The 15328-nt window shown below is 48.5% G+C and overlaps 7 protein-coding genes across 7 annotated transcripts; 6 read left to right on the top strand and 1 right to left on the bottom strand.

Moving 5' to 3' along the window:
- The first annotated feature begins 175 nt into the window (after positions 1-175).
- L228DRAFT_245944 (D-amino-acid oxidase) lies at positions 176-2044 on the top strand. Its single transcript, XM_018332286.1, has 7 exons — positions 176-355; positions 446-594; positions 654-791; positions 853-956; positions 1010-1113; positions 1181-1556; positions 1626-2044. The coding sequence occupies exons 2-7, from the start codon at positions 566-568 to the stop codon at positions 1958-1960; spliced, it is 1086 nt and encodes a 361-aa protein (XP_018188760.1). The 5' UTR covers positions 176-355; positions 446-565; the 3' UTR covers positions 1961-2044.
- A 737-nt stretch (positions 2045-2781) lies between these two features.
- Positions 2782-4118, top strand: L228DRAFT_245941 (COPI associated). Its single transcript, XM_018332285.1, has 7 exons — positions 2782-2926; positions 3028-3099; positions 3162-3205; positions 3263-3277; positions 3362-3430; positions 3495-3630; positions 3689-4118. The coding sequence occupies exons 1-7, from the start codon at positions 2907-2909 to the stop codon at positions 3723-3725; spliced, it is 393 nt and encodes a 130-aa protein (XP_018188759.1). The 5' UTR covers positions 2782-2906; the 3' UTR covers positions 3726-4118.
- On the top strand, positions 3919-4889 carry L228DRAFT_106174 (hypothetical protein). The gene has a single exon (XM_018328904.1). It carries the CDS (start codon positions 4111-4113, stop codon positions 4636-4638), a length of 528 nt encoding a protein of 175 aa, XP_018188758.1. The 5' UTR covers positions 3919-4110; the 3' UTR covers positions 4639-4889.
- L228DRAFT_106175 (hypothetical protein) lies at positions 4890-6917 on the top strand. The gene is made up of 2 exons (XM_018328905.1): positions 4890-5804; positions 5870-6917. The coding sequence occupies exons 1-2, from the start codon at positions 5141-5143 to the stop codon at positions 6718-6720; spliced, it is 1515 nt and encodes a 504-aa protein (XP_018188757.1). The 5' UTR covers positions 4890-5140; the 3' UTR covers positions 6721-6917.
- A 1190-nt stretch (positions 6918-8107) lies between these two features.
- On the bottom strand, positions 8108-9619 carry L228DRAFT_219490 (nagb/rpia/CoA transferase-like protein). Its single transcript, XM_018330220.1, has 3 exons — positions 9419-9619; positions 8399-9338; positions 8108-8296 (listed from the first exon to the last, which is right to left on the bottom strand). Exons 1-3 carry the CDS (start codon positions 9469-9471, stop codon positions 8207-8209), a joined length of 1083 nt encoding a protein of 360 aa, XP_018188756.1. The 5' UTR covers positions 9472-9619; the 3' UTR covers positions 8108-8206.
- A 146-nt stretch (positions 9620-9765) lies between these two features.
- On the top strand, positions 9766-11455 carry L228DRAFT_245938 (adaptin ear-binding coat-associated protein 1 NECAP-1). The gene has a single exon (XM_018332284.1). It carries the CDS (start codon positions 10261-10263, stop codon positions 11092-11094), a length of 834 nt encoding a protein of 277 aa, XP_018188755.1. The 5' UTR covers positions 9766-10260; the 3' UTR covers positions 11095-11455.
- An 815-nt stretch (positions 11456-12270) lies between these two features.
- L228DRAFT_106098 (glycoside hydrolase family 15 protein) lies at positions 12271-14467 on the top strand. Its single transcript, XM_018328902.1, has 2 exons — positions 12271-12801; positions 12882-14467. The coding sequence occupies exons 1-2, from the start codon at positions 12483-12485 to the stop codon at positions 14291-14293; spliced, it is 1731 nt and encodes a 576-aa protein (XP_018188754.1). The 5' UTR covers positions 12271-12482; the 3' UTR covers positions 14294-14467.
- Positions 14468-15328: the final 861 nt, after the last annotated feature.

Genomic DNA, 15328 nt, shown 5'->3' with positions numbered 1-15328 from the left:
GCGGATGTCGGGAAGATGCAGCAGAATAAGTCCGTGTCTATCCAAATCAGGTTTAGGTGGGTGGATCCGCCATTATCAGCATCTTATCAGCAGAAGTCCGACAACAATTGGTTCGACTTGTAGCATTATCAACACCTGTGATTCATCCCACTCTTCATTGGTACTGTATGACTCCATATTTTCCCTTGATCCTCGCTCGTCTCTTTCCTGTGGCCCCTCCCTCTACCGTATCATCTCTTTAAAATCTGGGGAACATTCGGAGAACCCTTCCCGACTTATAATGCACTAAGTTTCCGTTTAGAACCAAAGTAGATTAATGTCAAGAGATAACTGACTAGCTCCAATTTAACGTACTGTATTGCTCCCCAATAAAGCTGCTTCAAGGCCCACGCATCGAAGATATATCCGCTGACTGCTTCGCACCCTTTTGGATCGCGCCTCTCAGTGTACAAAAGCTGTGGACGTTCTCCTTGAAACGTCTGTGACGGCGTCATATCCCTTCTGAGATATCAGCAGCTGTTGACTATTTGAATTGTGTAATTGATCCTTCAAATAGTTGCCCACTATGGCAGAATCAAACATCACTGTTCTTGGGTAATGACTTTTCCACCTTCAACAACCTCTGAGAGAATCATCTCGACTGACCCTGACAGCGCTGGGGTCGTAGGGCTCACAACCGCATTACTCCTGTCCAAGAATCCCAACTACAATGTCACTGTCGTTGCCAAGCATATGCCTGGTGATTTTGACATTGAGTATACGTCGCCATGGGCTGGCGCTAACATGTTCCCGTAAGTGACTCTGTGGAGCTGACCAAGTGAGGAATGATTGTTCTCAAGATGCCTTTTTCAGGATGGCTGCTCGCAATACGCCCGCCATGGAATACGAGAAGAATACTTGGCCTGAACTCGCTCACCTGGCCAAGAATGTTCCTGAAGCAGGAATACATTTCCAAGGTGGGACTCACCTGCCTTAACTAGCGTAAGGATTCCTGTTGAACGAAGAGTAGATACAAAAATATTCAACCGCAAATCCGACGTTGGATCAGAAACAGAAAAGTGGTTTGCAGAGCTGCTGGGCCCCAATCCTTGGTTCAAGGATGTTCTCCCTAATGTAAGCTTTGCAGTGGAGACTAGTCATATGACAGATGACAAAGTTGAGAACTCACCATAGACAATAGGTGCACGAGCTCGACAAATCTGAGCTCCCGTCGGGATATGACTCAGGAAAAGGCTTTACTACGGTGTGCATTAACATCCAGATATATTTGCCCTGGCTTGCTTCACAGTGTTTGAAAAACGGAGTTGTTATTAAACGTGGGATTGTGTCCCATATTACAGATGCAGCCAATCTCCATCATTCTGGCAAGAAAGCCGACTTGGTGGTAAACTGCACCGGCTTGGGTGCGGCGAAGCTGGGCGGCGTTGAAGACAAAAACGTCATACCTGTACGTGGTCAAATCGTGCTTGTACGGAATGACCCCGGGGGCATGTATGGTACATCTGGAACAGATGATGGCGAAGCTGAAAATACGTACATTATGAAGCGCGCCGGAGGTAAGCTTCTCCCAGTGACCATTTTTGCTGACCCCACTCCGTACGGAAAATGAAGTTAACTTTTTCAAGGTGGGGGCACGATCCTGGGTGGATGTTATCAAAAAGGCAATTGGGACTCACAGCCGGATCCAAATCTGGCCGTCCGGATCATGAAGAGATGCGTCGATCTGTGCCCAGCGCTGACGGGCGGGAAGGGCATTGAAGCGCTGAGTGTCATTCGGCACGGAGTAGGATTGAGGCCGCTTCGAGTGAATGGGGTTCGCTTAGAGAAAGAGAGCATCCAGGGTCTTCGAGTTGTTCACAATTATGGACATGCAGGGTTCGGATACCAAGCCTCGTATGGGTCTTCTCAGGTGGCAGTGAAGTTGGTTGATGAGGCCTTGGCAGCTTCTCCCAAGCTATAAGATCAAAAAAGCTTGGAATTTGAATATTTATCATATATCATAGCAGAGCTTTCATTGTTTCCTGGGGTAGTGTAAAGATAGACAAAAGAAGATGTTTGTATAAACGACGTGCAGTTGCATGATACCAGTCTGAAAAGCTAGATTGTCTTCGAATAGAAATCGAATGGACTTGGAAAATATGAAAGCTATGAATTGATGTAAGAAAGTCTAAACGTCTTGATTCGGCCTTCTTTGGCATTCTAAAAGCTTTGCTTGTGCTGCCAGTGTGCCTGGTTATGGAACGCCTGTACTGAACTGATATTTCGCTGCTGAGACCTGCCGTAGCAACGCACAATTCGGAGTCCTGAAGTTGCAAGTAGTCTGGATTAGGACGTCCCAGCAAGTCATTCATCACCATCTTCTCGTTCGATCAGCTCTCTTCAATCCAATTCCCAAGAACAACAACCACAAGCAAGGTAAAGATGAGTCTCAACGTATCGGTTCCGGTTATCGTTCCGTACATTTTACTCTTGTTTGTGATTATTGCATTCAGCATTTATGTTGGCCTCAGGGAAGGGTGGATTTCCTTTGGCCTTTTTCGACGCAACAACAGCAACCATCGCATGCATGGGCATTGGCTCGGTCATGGAGCTTAGAAGACGGTATGTCAGAATCTCTCTAATATATATATTGGTTGGAAGCAAGATGTTGTCATCCCTGTCATCCAGCGGCGTGAGGCTCGCTTAGTTGATGGCGACAGTCATTGGCTCGCTTGGTGTCGGTGTCTGGAATTAGAAGGGTCCGACTTCCCCAGAAGCTGCCAGCTCCATCATATCCCTTCACTCAATCTGTCTCTCTACCTTCTCCTCTATTCTCGCCTTGAAGAATTTTGGATCGGGTCGCATACAGCTGTTTTGGAGTCGCCGAAAACCTCATCGTTCTAATAGATCCCCTCGCTACTACTGCAATGGATCTTACCAACATCTTGTACGATAAGCTCTTTTGAGGCGCATTAGGCTGCAACATTTCCAGCATAGAGCTGCTTGTAGTGCCAGAAGAACGATCGTTGCTAACTTTGAATTCTATAGCCGGATTGTCAACTTGGCAGTTGCTGTCCTTCTGATCCTGGGCGGTATCAGCCAATTTTTTCCATTCGGATTGTGAGTTTGGCGCATCACAATCGCTGCTTCCGTATTTAGTAATCGATCTAACAAAATCATAGCCAAAATGCCATCGTCGGTATCTATGTGATTCTGTTTGGATTAGGTATGCTCGCATGATAAGCTTCACAGTATAGAGGATATTGCTAACACATCTCAATAGCTACCGGTCTTTTAGGTTAGTCTCGCAATGCGATACAATTTCATTTTGTCCGCCCCCAGCGAAGGGACTAGTCGCAGGAGAGCTGACAGTTGTATATAGAATTTCAAGTTCCGCCATACGTTTCCCGTTATGCGTCTTTCTATTTCTCATTCCTCGGCCGAGGAATTTGTAAGTTTCCTCTTGACAATGAAGCCAACGCCCTTTTCGCTCTAACTAAACGATCCTCATGTAGTCTACGTCTTTATCGGTTGTATCTTACTTAGTCACTACTGGTGGCGTTACGTCTCTGGTTCTATCATCGGTGTTGTCGGTATTGCCTATATCGCTCTCGAGTTTGTTCCTTCCATCGAGCCTCCTCCGAACATGAGGTAATCGTGCAACCTCCTTTCCTACGATTTTTTGAACGGTATCTAAATGAAATTTTAGGGAAGCCGATCAGGGCTGGGGCCAAGAGCAAGTTTAATTGCTCTTCTCCGACACTTCTCGTGCATGCAAAATGGAAGCTTGAAGCAAAAGTCAATGGCCGCCGATTGCAAACAAGCTTCTATGTATGTAATGTCAGCGACGCGGTAATGACTAGGAGCAATAAATTTTTCGTGCCAGAGCATATTTGCAGCGTGATGGCAAGATAACTATGATGTGATAGAGGCGCTTTTAGTTTTCTATCCAGCATTGAATGAGTTTCAACATGTTCTCTTTGTGGAATTGGCTGTCCTGCCTGGCTAGCTAGCAGCCAGCTAATCGGACTTACCTATTTCGTAATGTTTCTACAGTAATTCTCATGGACTGTGCTGTACTACTCTCCAGGCGTAAATCTGATACTTATTTTGTAATCGAATGGCTTGCAAATGACCCCATATCAAACTACGGCGCTTGATCCGCCACTGATCGCAATCTCATCTAACCTTGTTGCGACGGATCAGGATCTGCAGCCAATCATATTATCGCTAATGGTAAGAAAGCGCCCGATATCGCACGTGATGGAGAATGGATACCTCATCCGCCGTTGTCGTTGGAGGAGAGTTGACATGATGGGATTCCCCAAGGGTCATCTTTATTCCATTTCCATTATTCACACCAAGTCTGGCGTCAGAGCCCCAAAAATTTCCTCGATCCTGGACATAACGCTCAATTCGCCACTTGCGTGGTCCCTTCCTTCGTATTACTTTTGTCTCATTTTTAGGCGTCAACCGCTCCGTCTCTCGCTATCTCTGATCCGTCCAGCTTGGGAGGATCTGATAAGACCATCTGGTGGAATCTCACCTGAGGTCGCTAATCCCCCCAAAGTCCGACTCGCATCCCCTCATTGGCCAGCCCTTCTAAGACTCAACCAAGTCAACCTGCTTTTCCTTGCGCAGCGCTTCATGCCCTCATAATCAAAGACGTACCGAAGTTGACGACAGGGAAGAAGGAGAAGAAAAAGGGACAAAAGAAAACAACAACAACAATTTCAGAAAATGACTGGTGTGGTGACTGCGCGTGGCCAAGCCGAAGCGCTCCCCGCCAACCTAGCGCCACCCCCTGCTCCTCCGAATCGACAACCTTCAAAGGAGGATCTCGAGCTTGCCGGTCAACTTGTCGATCACGCTCAGGGTCGGCGTAGTGGTGCGAATGTAGAAGGCAGTGGAAGCAGCGTAGAGCCAGAGAGAGAGGCTTCAGCCGCTGAACCCCCTTCGACGCGTCCCGCTGAGCAACATCAACATCACCTCGACGAGGAACGGCATGAGACGGCACCTGAGACGTCTCGTCCCGAGGAAGGTGGTGAATCACAACGACAGCCTCAACCTCCTTCCCCTTTGCCACAAGAACAACTTGGAGAACCGAGATTTGGCCCGCATGTGAACCGCGCTCCCTTAACGGGTCAGGTTTGCAGGTGAGATGCGCACTCCCTTTGCTTACTTTGATTTGCTTTGCCCTGACACTTCGTGCAGTAATTGCGGGACAACGAGAACTCCTCTCTGGCGACGATCCCCTACAGGATCTACAATCTGCAATGCATGTGGCCTCTATCTCAAAGCTCGCAACACCGCTCGCCCGACCAATTTGAAGCGGCCGCTTCCGCACTCCACCGCAGCTGGACACCACCCATCACAACATGGAGCCGAATCTCAACGAGGCGGATCGCCCTTGCCGCATCCCAGTGCCAGCCCGCATCCGCCCGCGCTTTCAACCTACGTTGCTGTGGACCATGTCCCTGGTGGATCGTGTCCTGGAGGTGGCCGATGCAATGGTACCGGAGGCGCTGAGGGATGCAGTGGGTGCCCGGCGTACAATAATCGAGTATCAAAAACTGCGCAATTCGCATTAGCACACACTCATACGCCGGGGAGAGCTGCTGAGCGTTACCCCCCTGCTAATATCAGTTCACCCCAAGCCACTGCGGTCATTGCAGATAGCGGGACGACTGCTGCCGATGCCGCACAACCCCACACCCCAGGACAAGCCAGTACCAGCGTGACAGTGGCTTGCCAAAACTGCGGAACAACCATTACGCCTTTATGGAGAAGAGATGAGAATGGTCATACTATCTGTAATGCATGCGGTAAGTTGGAATGTCTTCTATGCTACGGCGAAACTCGCTTGTTCGTTGAAACTGATGATGTTTAGGCCTCTATCATAAACTTCATGGCGTTCACCGACCTGTTGCTATGAAGAAGTCGGTAATTAAGCGCCGAAAACGAGTTGTGCCTGCGCTTCAGGATCAATCATTAAATGCCCACGTTCATGGCCCAATGGGCCCGTCGGTCTCGCCCGATCCGCCTCATTACAGATACCATGACCAGCAACCGATGGAGAACCACCGCGGAACTGTGAACCCTGACGGCTCTGTAAATCTTGGCTTCCGATCACAGGGCAGACTTAGCATTTCCGAGTCGCTCAGCCCGACCGCGCATGACCAACCCTCCCGCTACCATGCTGCGCCTCCTGCGCCGATTGATTTCACAAGCTATCCTCCCCAAAGCCACGAACGCCCCCATCATGGACCCCAGCTTTCTCCTCACAGTCATCCTCATTCTCAGCACCAACCCGACCGCCTTTCACCTGCACCGCGCCATCCCTCTACGTCGCCCCATCTTAATGGCTCCACGGCCCGTAAGCGCTCCTTTTCAGTGGCAGAAGGAGAGAGCTCGCAGGAGTTGGGCGACGTTGCGAAGACGAATCGTTTGAATAGCATCAAATCAATCCTCAACCCGTCCCAACAATCTTCAGTCGACGTGCCAATTGAGCCATCTCTTCTCGCTTTGGGCCGACATCCTTCTGCCTTCTCGGAAGGAAGTCCAGGTGCAGAAGCGTCAGCGGCAGCGGCTGGTACTGGTGGTATCGAACAACCAGCTACCAAACGACGCGCTAGTCGCCGTGCGGACTTGCAAAAGGAGATGGAGCGAATCAGGGAGATGCTTGCCGCCAAAGAACGCGAGTTGGCTGAGCTTCCTGTCGAGGATGGCGGAGACGAATAGCCTATTTGACAACCCTTTTTGTCCGAATCTTACTTTTGGGGGGATGAAAATCAATTCGAGCTTTGCATGCACGGGGTTCGTTTTCTCTTCGGCATTCTTCCTTTCTTCTCTTCTTCTTTTTATCCCCCTTTCTCTTAACTATGGCGGTATACGAATTGGCTGAGGGAGCTTCTTAGCGTGGAATGGGAATTTGTGCATTTTATTGATTTTTAATTCGCTGCTGCAACCTAATCAGTGTTGCTTTGGTACCGGAGTTTATCTTCTTCTTCTTCTTCTTTTTCCCCACTTTTAAGTATATCAGCTTCTTTATTGTTCAATGTCATATGTCTGTGTCACTCGTGAGTCGTGGCATTTTTTTCTTAACTTATTCTCCGCTCGGTCCAAAAATGGATAATGAAACTAGTGCACAACAACGTTAAAAGATACTTAATCCGGATACTGGTGTTTTGTACCGGTATTGTTGTATGTTACCCCTTCTTTCTTCTTATTTCATCTTCGTCTTCTCCATTCTTCTCCCCTCTCATTCCCTCCCCTTTTCTTTTCTTTTCTTTTCTTTTCTTCTTCTCATCTTTCTCCAAACATTTCCCTCTTCTTTTCTGTTTGACAAGCATGATCCAAGCACTGGGCAACACAAAATTTTGGACTATTCATTTTATGGCGTATTCAAAAATACACAATTCTACACTTTCTTCATTCCTATCCGTTCGTGACCTCTGCTTGTACTTTTCACGTAATTTTCCCCCCCTTTCAGATAACACCAAACCGACCACGACTCACTATTTGCGCTGTAATACAATGGAAGTGAAATAGTATGTTGTAGTACAGTGGAAGAGAAAGTGGGAGTTGACCCAGAAGAAGGTTTACCAAGGTACATACCAAGATGTCTTTGTAGGGCTGGGGCAAATGAAGTTATGCTCATTCGTCGAAAATTCCTTCTTCGGTGACAGGGCTTGTGAGGCTGTGGTGCAAGTGGGATAAAAGGAACATTGAGGCAGGCAAGAAGGAGAACGGCAAGAAGGAGAACGGCAAGAAGGGAGAAATGGATAAAATCTATCAGAGAACACTAGCATAATATCAAGATAATTAAGAGATGGAATGAAGAAGGAATTGTTTAAAATTCAAAGGTGTATATGAACCGTTATATGAAATCTTACATGAAGTGCGCCCTAAAGCGAGAAATGCGCGGAACTTTTTGTTTATGATGATATGATGATATGATGATATGATGATATCTTGCGCCAAGAACGCCTTGTAGATGCATTTGAAATGGTTCGATGAATGAAAAAGAAATGAAACTGAAATGAAACTGAAATGAAAAAAAAAGGAAGAAAGAAAAGAAAGAAAAAGAGAAAGAAAAAGAGAAAGAAAAAGAAAAGAAAAAGAGAGAGAAGGGACAAAAAAGAAAGATCTGGGTGGAAATGGAAGAAATGGCAAATCGGATGCATGCAGCTATCTTGAATTCTTATCCAGCACCGGCTTACACGGCCTAGAACCAGATCTTGATGAGTTCTTCGCTGACGGCCGAAGGGGTGAGTACACCGCTTTCTGTAATGAGAGCTGAGATGAGGTCGGGTGGCTGTGAAATGGGGTTAGTTGACTGGTTGAGGGAAGATATGGAATGATTTGAAAAGGTAGATTGAGGACGAAGATAGGAATCAATGATAAGTTGGCTACTTACTGTATAGTCTACGGCATCATCGACTGTGCTAGCATACGCCTGTTTGGTCTCAGGACTGGATGCATCGGGCACGCCATCAGATGCAGTCCCCTTGTCCTTCTCCGTATCGGCAGTCGTCTTGAAATCAATAACTCTCTGCTCAATGGGCAAATCGTACTGGCTGAGCGGATACAGGCGCACAAACTTGTGGCTCTCGGCCACAACGTAGAACGGCTTGCCTGCCGCCTTGGCCAGCAGACCAATCTGGTAGGTTCCCAGACGGGAAATGATGCCGCCGTTCTCCACCACGCCTTCTGCGCCTACAATGACCATGTCCACTTTGCCCAGGGAATACCCGACGGCAGATTCGGGGATCGTTGCGACTGGGACGCCCTTGGCCCGCAGCGCCGCAACGGTGGCGAGACCTTCCTCCTTGGTCTCGACTCTTTGGATTCCATTCGATGCAGATGAAGTCTGGGAGCTCAAGACGTAAATGACGCGGAAGCGCAGACTGGCAGCTGAAGACTCGGCGGCCGATTTGAGCAGGGCGCCGACAACTCGCGATCCACCGTTTGTGAGGACCGTTGCGCCGTCCCGAACGAAATGCCGGCCGAAACTGGCGATTTTCTCACGGCTTGCTTTTGCGCGCTGCACGAATAGTCGTCCGTTGCTGAGCAGATGCGCACGAATGGCACCAAAGTCTCCGGCGGGCCCGAGCTGTCCCGGCCGCTGCAGCGTCGTGATCAAGTACCGCTGGAAGAGGTCCGTACCGGCAGAGAGAGAGATGGGGTTTGGAATAGAGCGCTTCAGGTGAAGTGTGGAGATTGCGAGCAGATCGAGAGTCTCGGAAATAGTTCGTGCGTCGGAGCGCGAGAGTAGTTCGACAAGTGACTCAATGGCCGCCACGGGCATGGTCAGATCAGGATCTTCCCGGAGAAGGCGCTGGTATGTCTCGACGATGCTGTACAAGATGCGCGCATCGCGGTCAGTTTGTGCGGAAAGGATGTGATGGTGGGATGTGGGGTCTGTGAGGGATCATACTCGAAATCATCTTTGCTTGATGGCTTCGTCGAGGATTTTTGTGCAGCCGCCATTGCTTTTACGGGCACGTCTGACGGGGCCTTGGTATTCGATGGAGGAGGGTATGTATGATCGACAGATTATTGAAGTTATAAGTTAAGGGTTGCAGGTGCAATGGAGGATGAATGTGGAGTTTACGAGGTGGTTTGGTATATCGGAGTATGCAGAAATAAAGGATGTGGGGGTTTCGCGGCGAGAAATGGTCGGGCAATAGTTATAACATGACGTTGCAGTTCAGATTATCATTCTAATTTGATTAACGATTGTCTTCTCGTGCTCAAACAATATTTAATTTAATTTTCGATATATAATTTTTTTCAACATCATAGAAAATACTCTGAACATTGATCATTGGATATCTCTCTGTGGGTTTATCGCTCTATGTGTTGGCAGTCCCGCAACCCCTCGACACCAACAATTTCAACTCTTCCAACCACCAATAGATTCATCGTCTGAGGGCACTCTCCTCCTCCTCTACCCCGCCATTGAGCTTCCCATTTTCAGCTTCGTTCTTAGGGGCACACACTTTTCTTTCTCTTGTCTCTCATCAGCTTGAGTCGAATCTCTCTAGTTGCCTCCAATTCGCGCAGCACCATGAGCACCATTAACTAATTAGGGGACTGATTTACCCCACATACTTTGTTCAATTATATATTACACCACCCTAGCTCACAGCTTCCTGAGACATTCATCCTCCGTCATTCAAATCATTGCGCCTTTCTTTTGGATAGCGCAAATCACGAAATAAATAATAGATTCCTCCTCTACATCTTTTTTTCACTTACGCTTTAAACGTGTTCACAATGGCCAGCGTGGATCCTGCTACCGGCCGGCCGCTGCCCGCCGACGCCATTCAACGTGTGCTTTTCATCGCACCAAAGGTTCATATCTACAATATCCCTCCGCTGACCTCGACGAGAGGATATACAGCTGCAGCCTGGACGGAAAATAATAATGCTCGCCTCATCTTCACAGCTCGACTCCGGATAGTCGAGACCGCAATCCCCGATCAAAATGGCGGTGAAAGGGTGAAGACAGATGTGCTGTTAGAGGACCCCAAAGACGGCCAGCTCTTCGCTGCTGCACCCTACTCCAGTCCAGCCGCCGTCGAGCAGGTTCTCGATAGCTCGCGCTTCTTCGCAATGACGGTTGTAGGCGAGAGAGGACAGAAAGCAGTTCTGGGCATTGGCTTTGAGGAACGCAGTGATGCGTTTGACTTTGGGGTTAGCTTGCAGGAGGTACGGCGCGTGCATGGAATGGACAACACGGGCCAAGATAAAGGACGAAAGGTGCCTAGCAGAGTGGCTGCTCAGGAGAAGCCAGCGGAGGAGAAGAAGGACTTTAGTCTCAAGGAAGGGGAGACCATTACTGTCAATCTTGGCGGACGTGGCCGGAGAACAAGAAATGAATCAGGCACGCCTGCTTCATCTACTACTTCTGAGCAAGCTGCACTCTTTTCTATTGCGCCGCCGCCGAGCGACAGCAGTGGCGGTGCAGTGCCGTTTCTTCCTCCGCCCCCAAGCGCTCATGCTGTCAAAGAGGAGAGAAGGCGGGGCAAGCCGGCAGTACAACCGGCCTCACAACCCTCTGCAGCAGACCTCGGGTTCGATGATGGGGAATTTGGAGAATTCCAATGAGCAAAGGCACATCAGAGGGAAATATCGACATCCTTACAGAATGTCCATATATATCTAGCCTCAACAGGGATGAAGCCGAATATTTTTGCGCTCTGCAGGCCCACCCCCCTTCGCTCACACCATAAGGCTGGTTCCTATTCCTGGTTGCTGGGATAACGACAGCCACAGTCATCACCGTTGGTATGGACAAGCGTCGACTAGGTGTAAGAACCGCGTCATCAATCTTATTGGGGATTTGACGGTATTATCGTGAACGATGATCATAAATGATAAGCAGTAGTTGTGTGACTGCTTTTGCGGAAATGGAGTCAAATCAGATAATTTTGAAGTGCACATGATATCATAATAAATCGCATCAAAAAGTTTCACCATTATAATCCCATCCAATCAATCTGGACAGGCATCCGGCATCATCGCCGATCGGAACATCTGCCCGAGAAAAAAAACGGTACGCCGAGACATGTGAAGAAGTGCCGTCGGGAGCAAGGAACAGGAAAGGCAAGCAAGGTGACAGAGCCTCGGACCAAAAAAAACTGCATTTAGGTATTCTTCACTCTGATACGCCGATCACAACATGAAAATTTTCTCACTTTTTCCTTTTCTTTATTTCTTGCGCCTTCGACTTCTGCTACTGCGCTCAGCTCAGCCTCTCACTATGCGGTCACGAGCCGTTGGCCAGCTGCACCATCTAAACAAATGTTTCGCAGTCACGCGACTCGGCCGCCTTGCCGCTTTGCGTGTCGCTACGTCATCCGCTGAAACTCCGTCACAAACCACACACTTTTACTGCGCTTGTTGCATCTATCATTGTTGTGCTCCACCATTCTCCATTCCACACCAATCTGCTGCGAAGCTGTTCGCCGGCGCTATCGGTCTCGTCCCGTTCCCTCCGCATTTTAACTGGATACCGCTGCCTGAAACTTCTGCCTTTCGTCATGTCTGGAGCAAGACCCAAACATCATAGGCCGCCAAGCTGGGCCGTGCCGGCTCAGCGATCCTCGGCCCCTTGAATTCTTCCACACTGAACACGTTCCGTTATTATTCCAGCCCTCTTACCCCTTGTTGTCCCTGTGATCCGACAACGTGCTCGTGGTTCTCCTTAGCGTCGTAAGGCTTTTCCGTCTCTTCCCCAGACTATCTGAGACAACTTCAAATGGACCGCCTCTTGGCTACTTCTGACTTCTATTCTGCTCTTTCTTCATTGTCTTCACCTTTATTTGGACACACCCGTGAAAAACAACGGAGCTGTTTACTTGACATCATTATCAATATCAATAATAGAATTGGACTTGCTGAACTTTTTGCAACCTATCTCATTTACTACACCATTCTTTCCGTATACGGAAGAGTCCCAGGCAGGAGCGGCGACCTGAAACCATAATCTCATCATGCGCGGCCTCCTCCACGGTGCCGTTTTACTGGAATGTCTACTTGTCGGCGCGGTAGATGCATCACCTGTATCATGGTACCCATGGGTTTCCAACGGACAGCAACAAACACTCGCGCAAGAGAAGACTCAGCAGCATGACAGCGCAGCTACCATATTGAAAGATGCCACCCTAGACGCATGGCTAGAGAAGGAAGAGACCACGGCATTGTCAGGACTGCTAGCAAATGTTGCGCCAGGAGGCGTCAACACCATCGGTGCTGCCCCAGGAACAGTGATAGCTAGTCCATCTAAATCTCATCCCAATTACTATTTCCAATGTATGGGCATCACTTTAGCTCCTTGTCATATTCTCTCCCTCTCCCGCTAATATCAGTTTTTTTTTTTGGCAATTGATCAGGGGTTCGTGACGCCGCAATTACAACGTCAACGCTTGTTGACGTTTACGCATCCAATGCAACTTCACCTCTCGCCGAGAAGATATCCAGCTTCCTCGCAGATTACGCGCATCTCCAAGTGCGTCTACAACGGACACCGAACCCGTCTGGCAATTTCTCCTCGCTCTCCTCCCTCGGCGAGCCCAAGTTCATGGTCGACGGCACGCCATTTACCGGCTCCTGGGGCCGTCCGCAGCGCGACGGGCCTGCTCTCCGCGCACTCACCCTCATGCGCTACCTTCGCGCCTACAACCAGACGCACCCGGCGCTGTGGACGAGCGCCGACGGCGGCGGCTCGTGGTTCAAGGAGCTCTACGAGGCCAGCATGCCCGCATTGAGCATCATCAAGGCCGACCTCGAATACGTTTCCCACCATTGGCGCGACTCTGGGTTCGATCTCTGGGAAGAAGTCAACGGCCTGCACTTCTTCACAGCCATGGTGCAACGGCACGCCTTGCTCGAGGGCGCTCAACTCGCTGCGCTCTTTGACGACCCTGGTGCCGCCGACTGGTACGCCCGCCAGGCCGAAGAGATGCGGCACGAGTTTCTCCCGTCATTCTGGGACGAAGACAAAGGACATTTAGTCTCAACTCTCGACACGCTTAGGTCGGGACTCGACTGCGCCATTCCTCTCGGTGCTATTCATGGCTCCTCACTTTCATCCTTTTCATCATTTTCCTCCCCCTCCTCCGCCGACGCCGACACCTTCCCTGCAACAGCAGACGGAATCGATTCCATTTTCGCTCCCTTCTCCGACGAAGTCCTCGTCTCCACCTACGATCTCATCATCGACCAGCGTCACCGCTTCCCCATCAACGCCGCCGCCGCGCTCTCGCCTGACCCGCTCGCCGGCGTCGGCATCGGCAGATACCCCGAAGACGTATACAACGGGGACGGCACCAGCGTGGGCAATCCCTGGTTCTTGTGCACCGCCAGCGTCGCAGAACTGTTTTACCGCACCGCCGTGCATGCCCAATCCCAGGGCTGGCTTCAAGTTTCTCCCGCTGCGCTTCGTTTCTGGAATGCAGTCAATCCTGCCATCACCCAAGCTGTCAACATTTCCTCTTCTCCTCTTTCTTCTCCTCTTTCTTTTTCCTCTTCTCCATCTTCTGCGTCATCCAAACCCCTCGAAAACTCGATGACAGATGATGACGACAACAACGGCGCCCTCTTCAACCACACCCTCCACCGCCTCCGCGACGTTGCGGACAATTTCCTCGCCGTTGTCAAACACCACGCCGATGCCCAGGGCTCGCTGAGCGAACAGTTCGATGGCTTCACGGGCTACGAGCGCGGCGCGAGAGATCTCACGTGGAGCTACGGCGCGCTTGTCGAGGCAGTCAAGTGGCGAAGGAGAGCATATCGGGGTGTTTAGTGATGTAATGCTGTTTATGACCTTTTGATTTAATTCCTCTTTTATTTCTTGATATATTTATTATTATATTTCTTATTATATTTCCTATTTTATTTCGTATTATACTTTCTATTCTGTTTTTGTTTTATTTTATTTTATTTTCAATCCTATTATTTTTCCCTTTATTTTCATTCCTATTCCTTTTTTTGATCCTATATTTACTTTTATTCCCTTTATTCTTTTTTTTTTTCTTTTTTTTTTTATCAAATTCTCATTATCATTTTTTTAAGGCCTACTATTCCTCTTTTGTAGCATCATACTTTTATTGTTCATAGTCGTCTAGTTAGTCTAGCAAGCGGGTGCGAGGACATGTTGATATACGAAAAACGCAGTAGAAGAAGAAGAAGAAGAAGAAGAAGAAGACAAAGAAGAAGTAGAGAAGCAGGAAACAGGAAAGAGGCAAGAGGCGACATTATTCCATCATTCCCGTTTTCAAAGTGCGGAGTTTGGAGACTACGGAGAGATGAAGGCATACCAGGCCGTTTTTCTTCTTATTTTTCTTTTTCTTTCTTTTTTTTTTTTTTTAGATTGAGTTCACTCTACTATATCATCTTTGTGACACGAATTTGACACAACAATCTCCTACATGCGTGATTCAATGTATGCCCTCTTTTATCCCTTTCACTAGCCATATTTTACAGATCGATAGAATATGTACTTTGTATATAATCTCGTCATAATAACATATTAGTCATTTTGGAAGGCAAGAGAAAGTTTCTTTCATTGGCTGGTCCTGTAGTGTGTAATATGCAATGCCATGTGATGTAATGTAGTACAATGTCATGATATGCCATACATGCTATTTTATAAGAAAAGAGAAAGAAGAAGAAAAAAGAAAAAAAAAAGGAAAGAAAAGAAGACCAGTGGACAACACAAGATGAATAAAAAGAAAAAAGAGCAACATTAATGACTCCAATAGATAGACCAGCGATATGTGACGCATTGAGCACCAAACAGTCATTAGCCCATACTAAGACAAGGTCACGACGCTGAATG

This window comes from Xylona heveae, assembly GCF_001619985.1.
Source record: "Xylona heveae TC161 unplaced genomic scaffold L228scaffold_4, whole genome shotgun sequence".
Lineage (NCBI taxonomy): Eukaryota > Fungi > Ascomycota > Xylonomycetes > Xylonales > Xylonaceae > Xylona > Xylona heveae.
The sequence above is the reverse complement of the archived record's forward strand: the minus strand, read 5'-3'. Positions and strand labels throughout refer to the sequence as shown.

What these genes read in the sequence shown, in the direction of transcription:
- L228DRAFT_245944 (XM_018332286.1), top strand. Translation starts at nt 566, where the DNA reads ATGGCAGAATCAAACATCACTGTTCTTGG. An exon ending in GCTGGCGCTAACATGTTCCC is followed by an intron (nt 792 to 852) that starts GTAAGTGACTCT and finishes TGCCTTTTTCAG; the next exon opens with GATGGCTGCTCGCAATACGC. An exon ending in AGCAGGAATACATTTCCAAG is followed by an intron (nt 957 to 1,009) that starts GTGGGACTCACC and finishes AACGAAGAGTAG; the next exon opens with ATACAAAAATATTCAACCGC.
- L228DRAFT_245941 (XM_018332285.1), top strand. Translation starts at nt 2,907, where the DNA reads ATGGATCTTACCAACATCTT. An exon ending in CAATTTTTTCCATTCGGATT is followed by an intron (nt 3,100 to 3,161) that starts GTGAGTTTGGCG and finishes ACAAAATCATAG; the next exon opens with CCAAAATGCCATCGTCGGTA. An exon ending in ATTCCTCGGCCGAGGAATTT is followed by an intron (nt 3,431 to 3,494) that starts GTAAGTTTCCTC and finishes ATCCTCATGTAG; the next exon opens with TCTACGTCTTTATCGGTTGT.
- L228DRAFT_106174 (XM_018328904.1), top strand. Translation starts at nt 4,111, where the DNA reads ATGACCCCATATCAAACTACGGCGCTTGATCCGCCACTGATCGCAATC.
- L228DRAFT_106175 (XM_018328905.1), top strand. Translation starts at nt 5,141, where the DNA reads ATGCGCACTCCCTTTGCTTACTTTGATTTGCTTTGCCCTGACACTTCG. An exon ending in TACTATCTGTAATGCATGCG is followed by an intron (nt 5,805 to 5,869) that starts GTAAGTTGGAAT and finishes GATGATGTTTAG; the next exon opens with GCCTCTATCATAAACTTCAT.
- L228DRAFT_219490 (XM_018330220.1), bottom strand. Translation starts at nt 9,471, where the DNA reads ATGGCGGCTGCACAAAAATCCTCGACGAAGCCATCAAGCAAAGATGAT. An exon ending in TCAAGCAAAGATGATTTCGA is followed by an intron (nt 9,339 to 9,418) that starts GTATGATCCCTC and finishes CATCTTGTACAG; the next exon opens with CATCGTCGAGACATACCAGC. An exon ending in ATGATGCCGTAGACTATACA is followed by an intron (nt 8,297 to 8,398) that starts GTAAGTAGCCAA and finishes CCCATTTCACAG; the next exon opens with CCACCCGACCTCATCTCAGC.
- L228DRAFT_245938 (XM_018332284.1), top strand. Translation starts at nt 10,261, where the DNA reads ATGGCCAGCGTGGATCCTGCTACCGGCCGGCCGCTGCCCGCCGACGCC.
- L228DRAFT_106098 (XM_018328902.1), top strand. Translation starts at nt 12,483, where the DNA reads ATGCGCGGCCTCCTCCACGGTGCCGTTTTACTGGAATGTCTACTTGTC. An exon ending in TCCCAATTACTATTTCCAAT is followed by an intron (nt 12,802 to 12,881) that starts GTATGGGCATCA and finishes GCAATTGATCAG; the next exon opens with GGGTTCGTGACGCCGCAATT.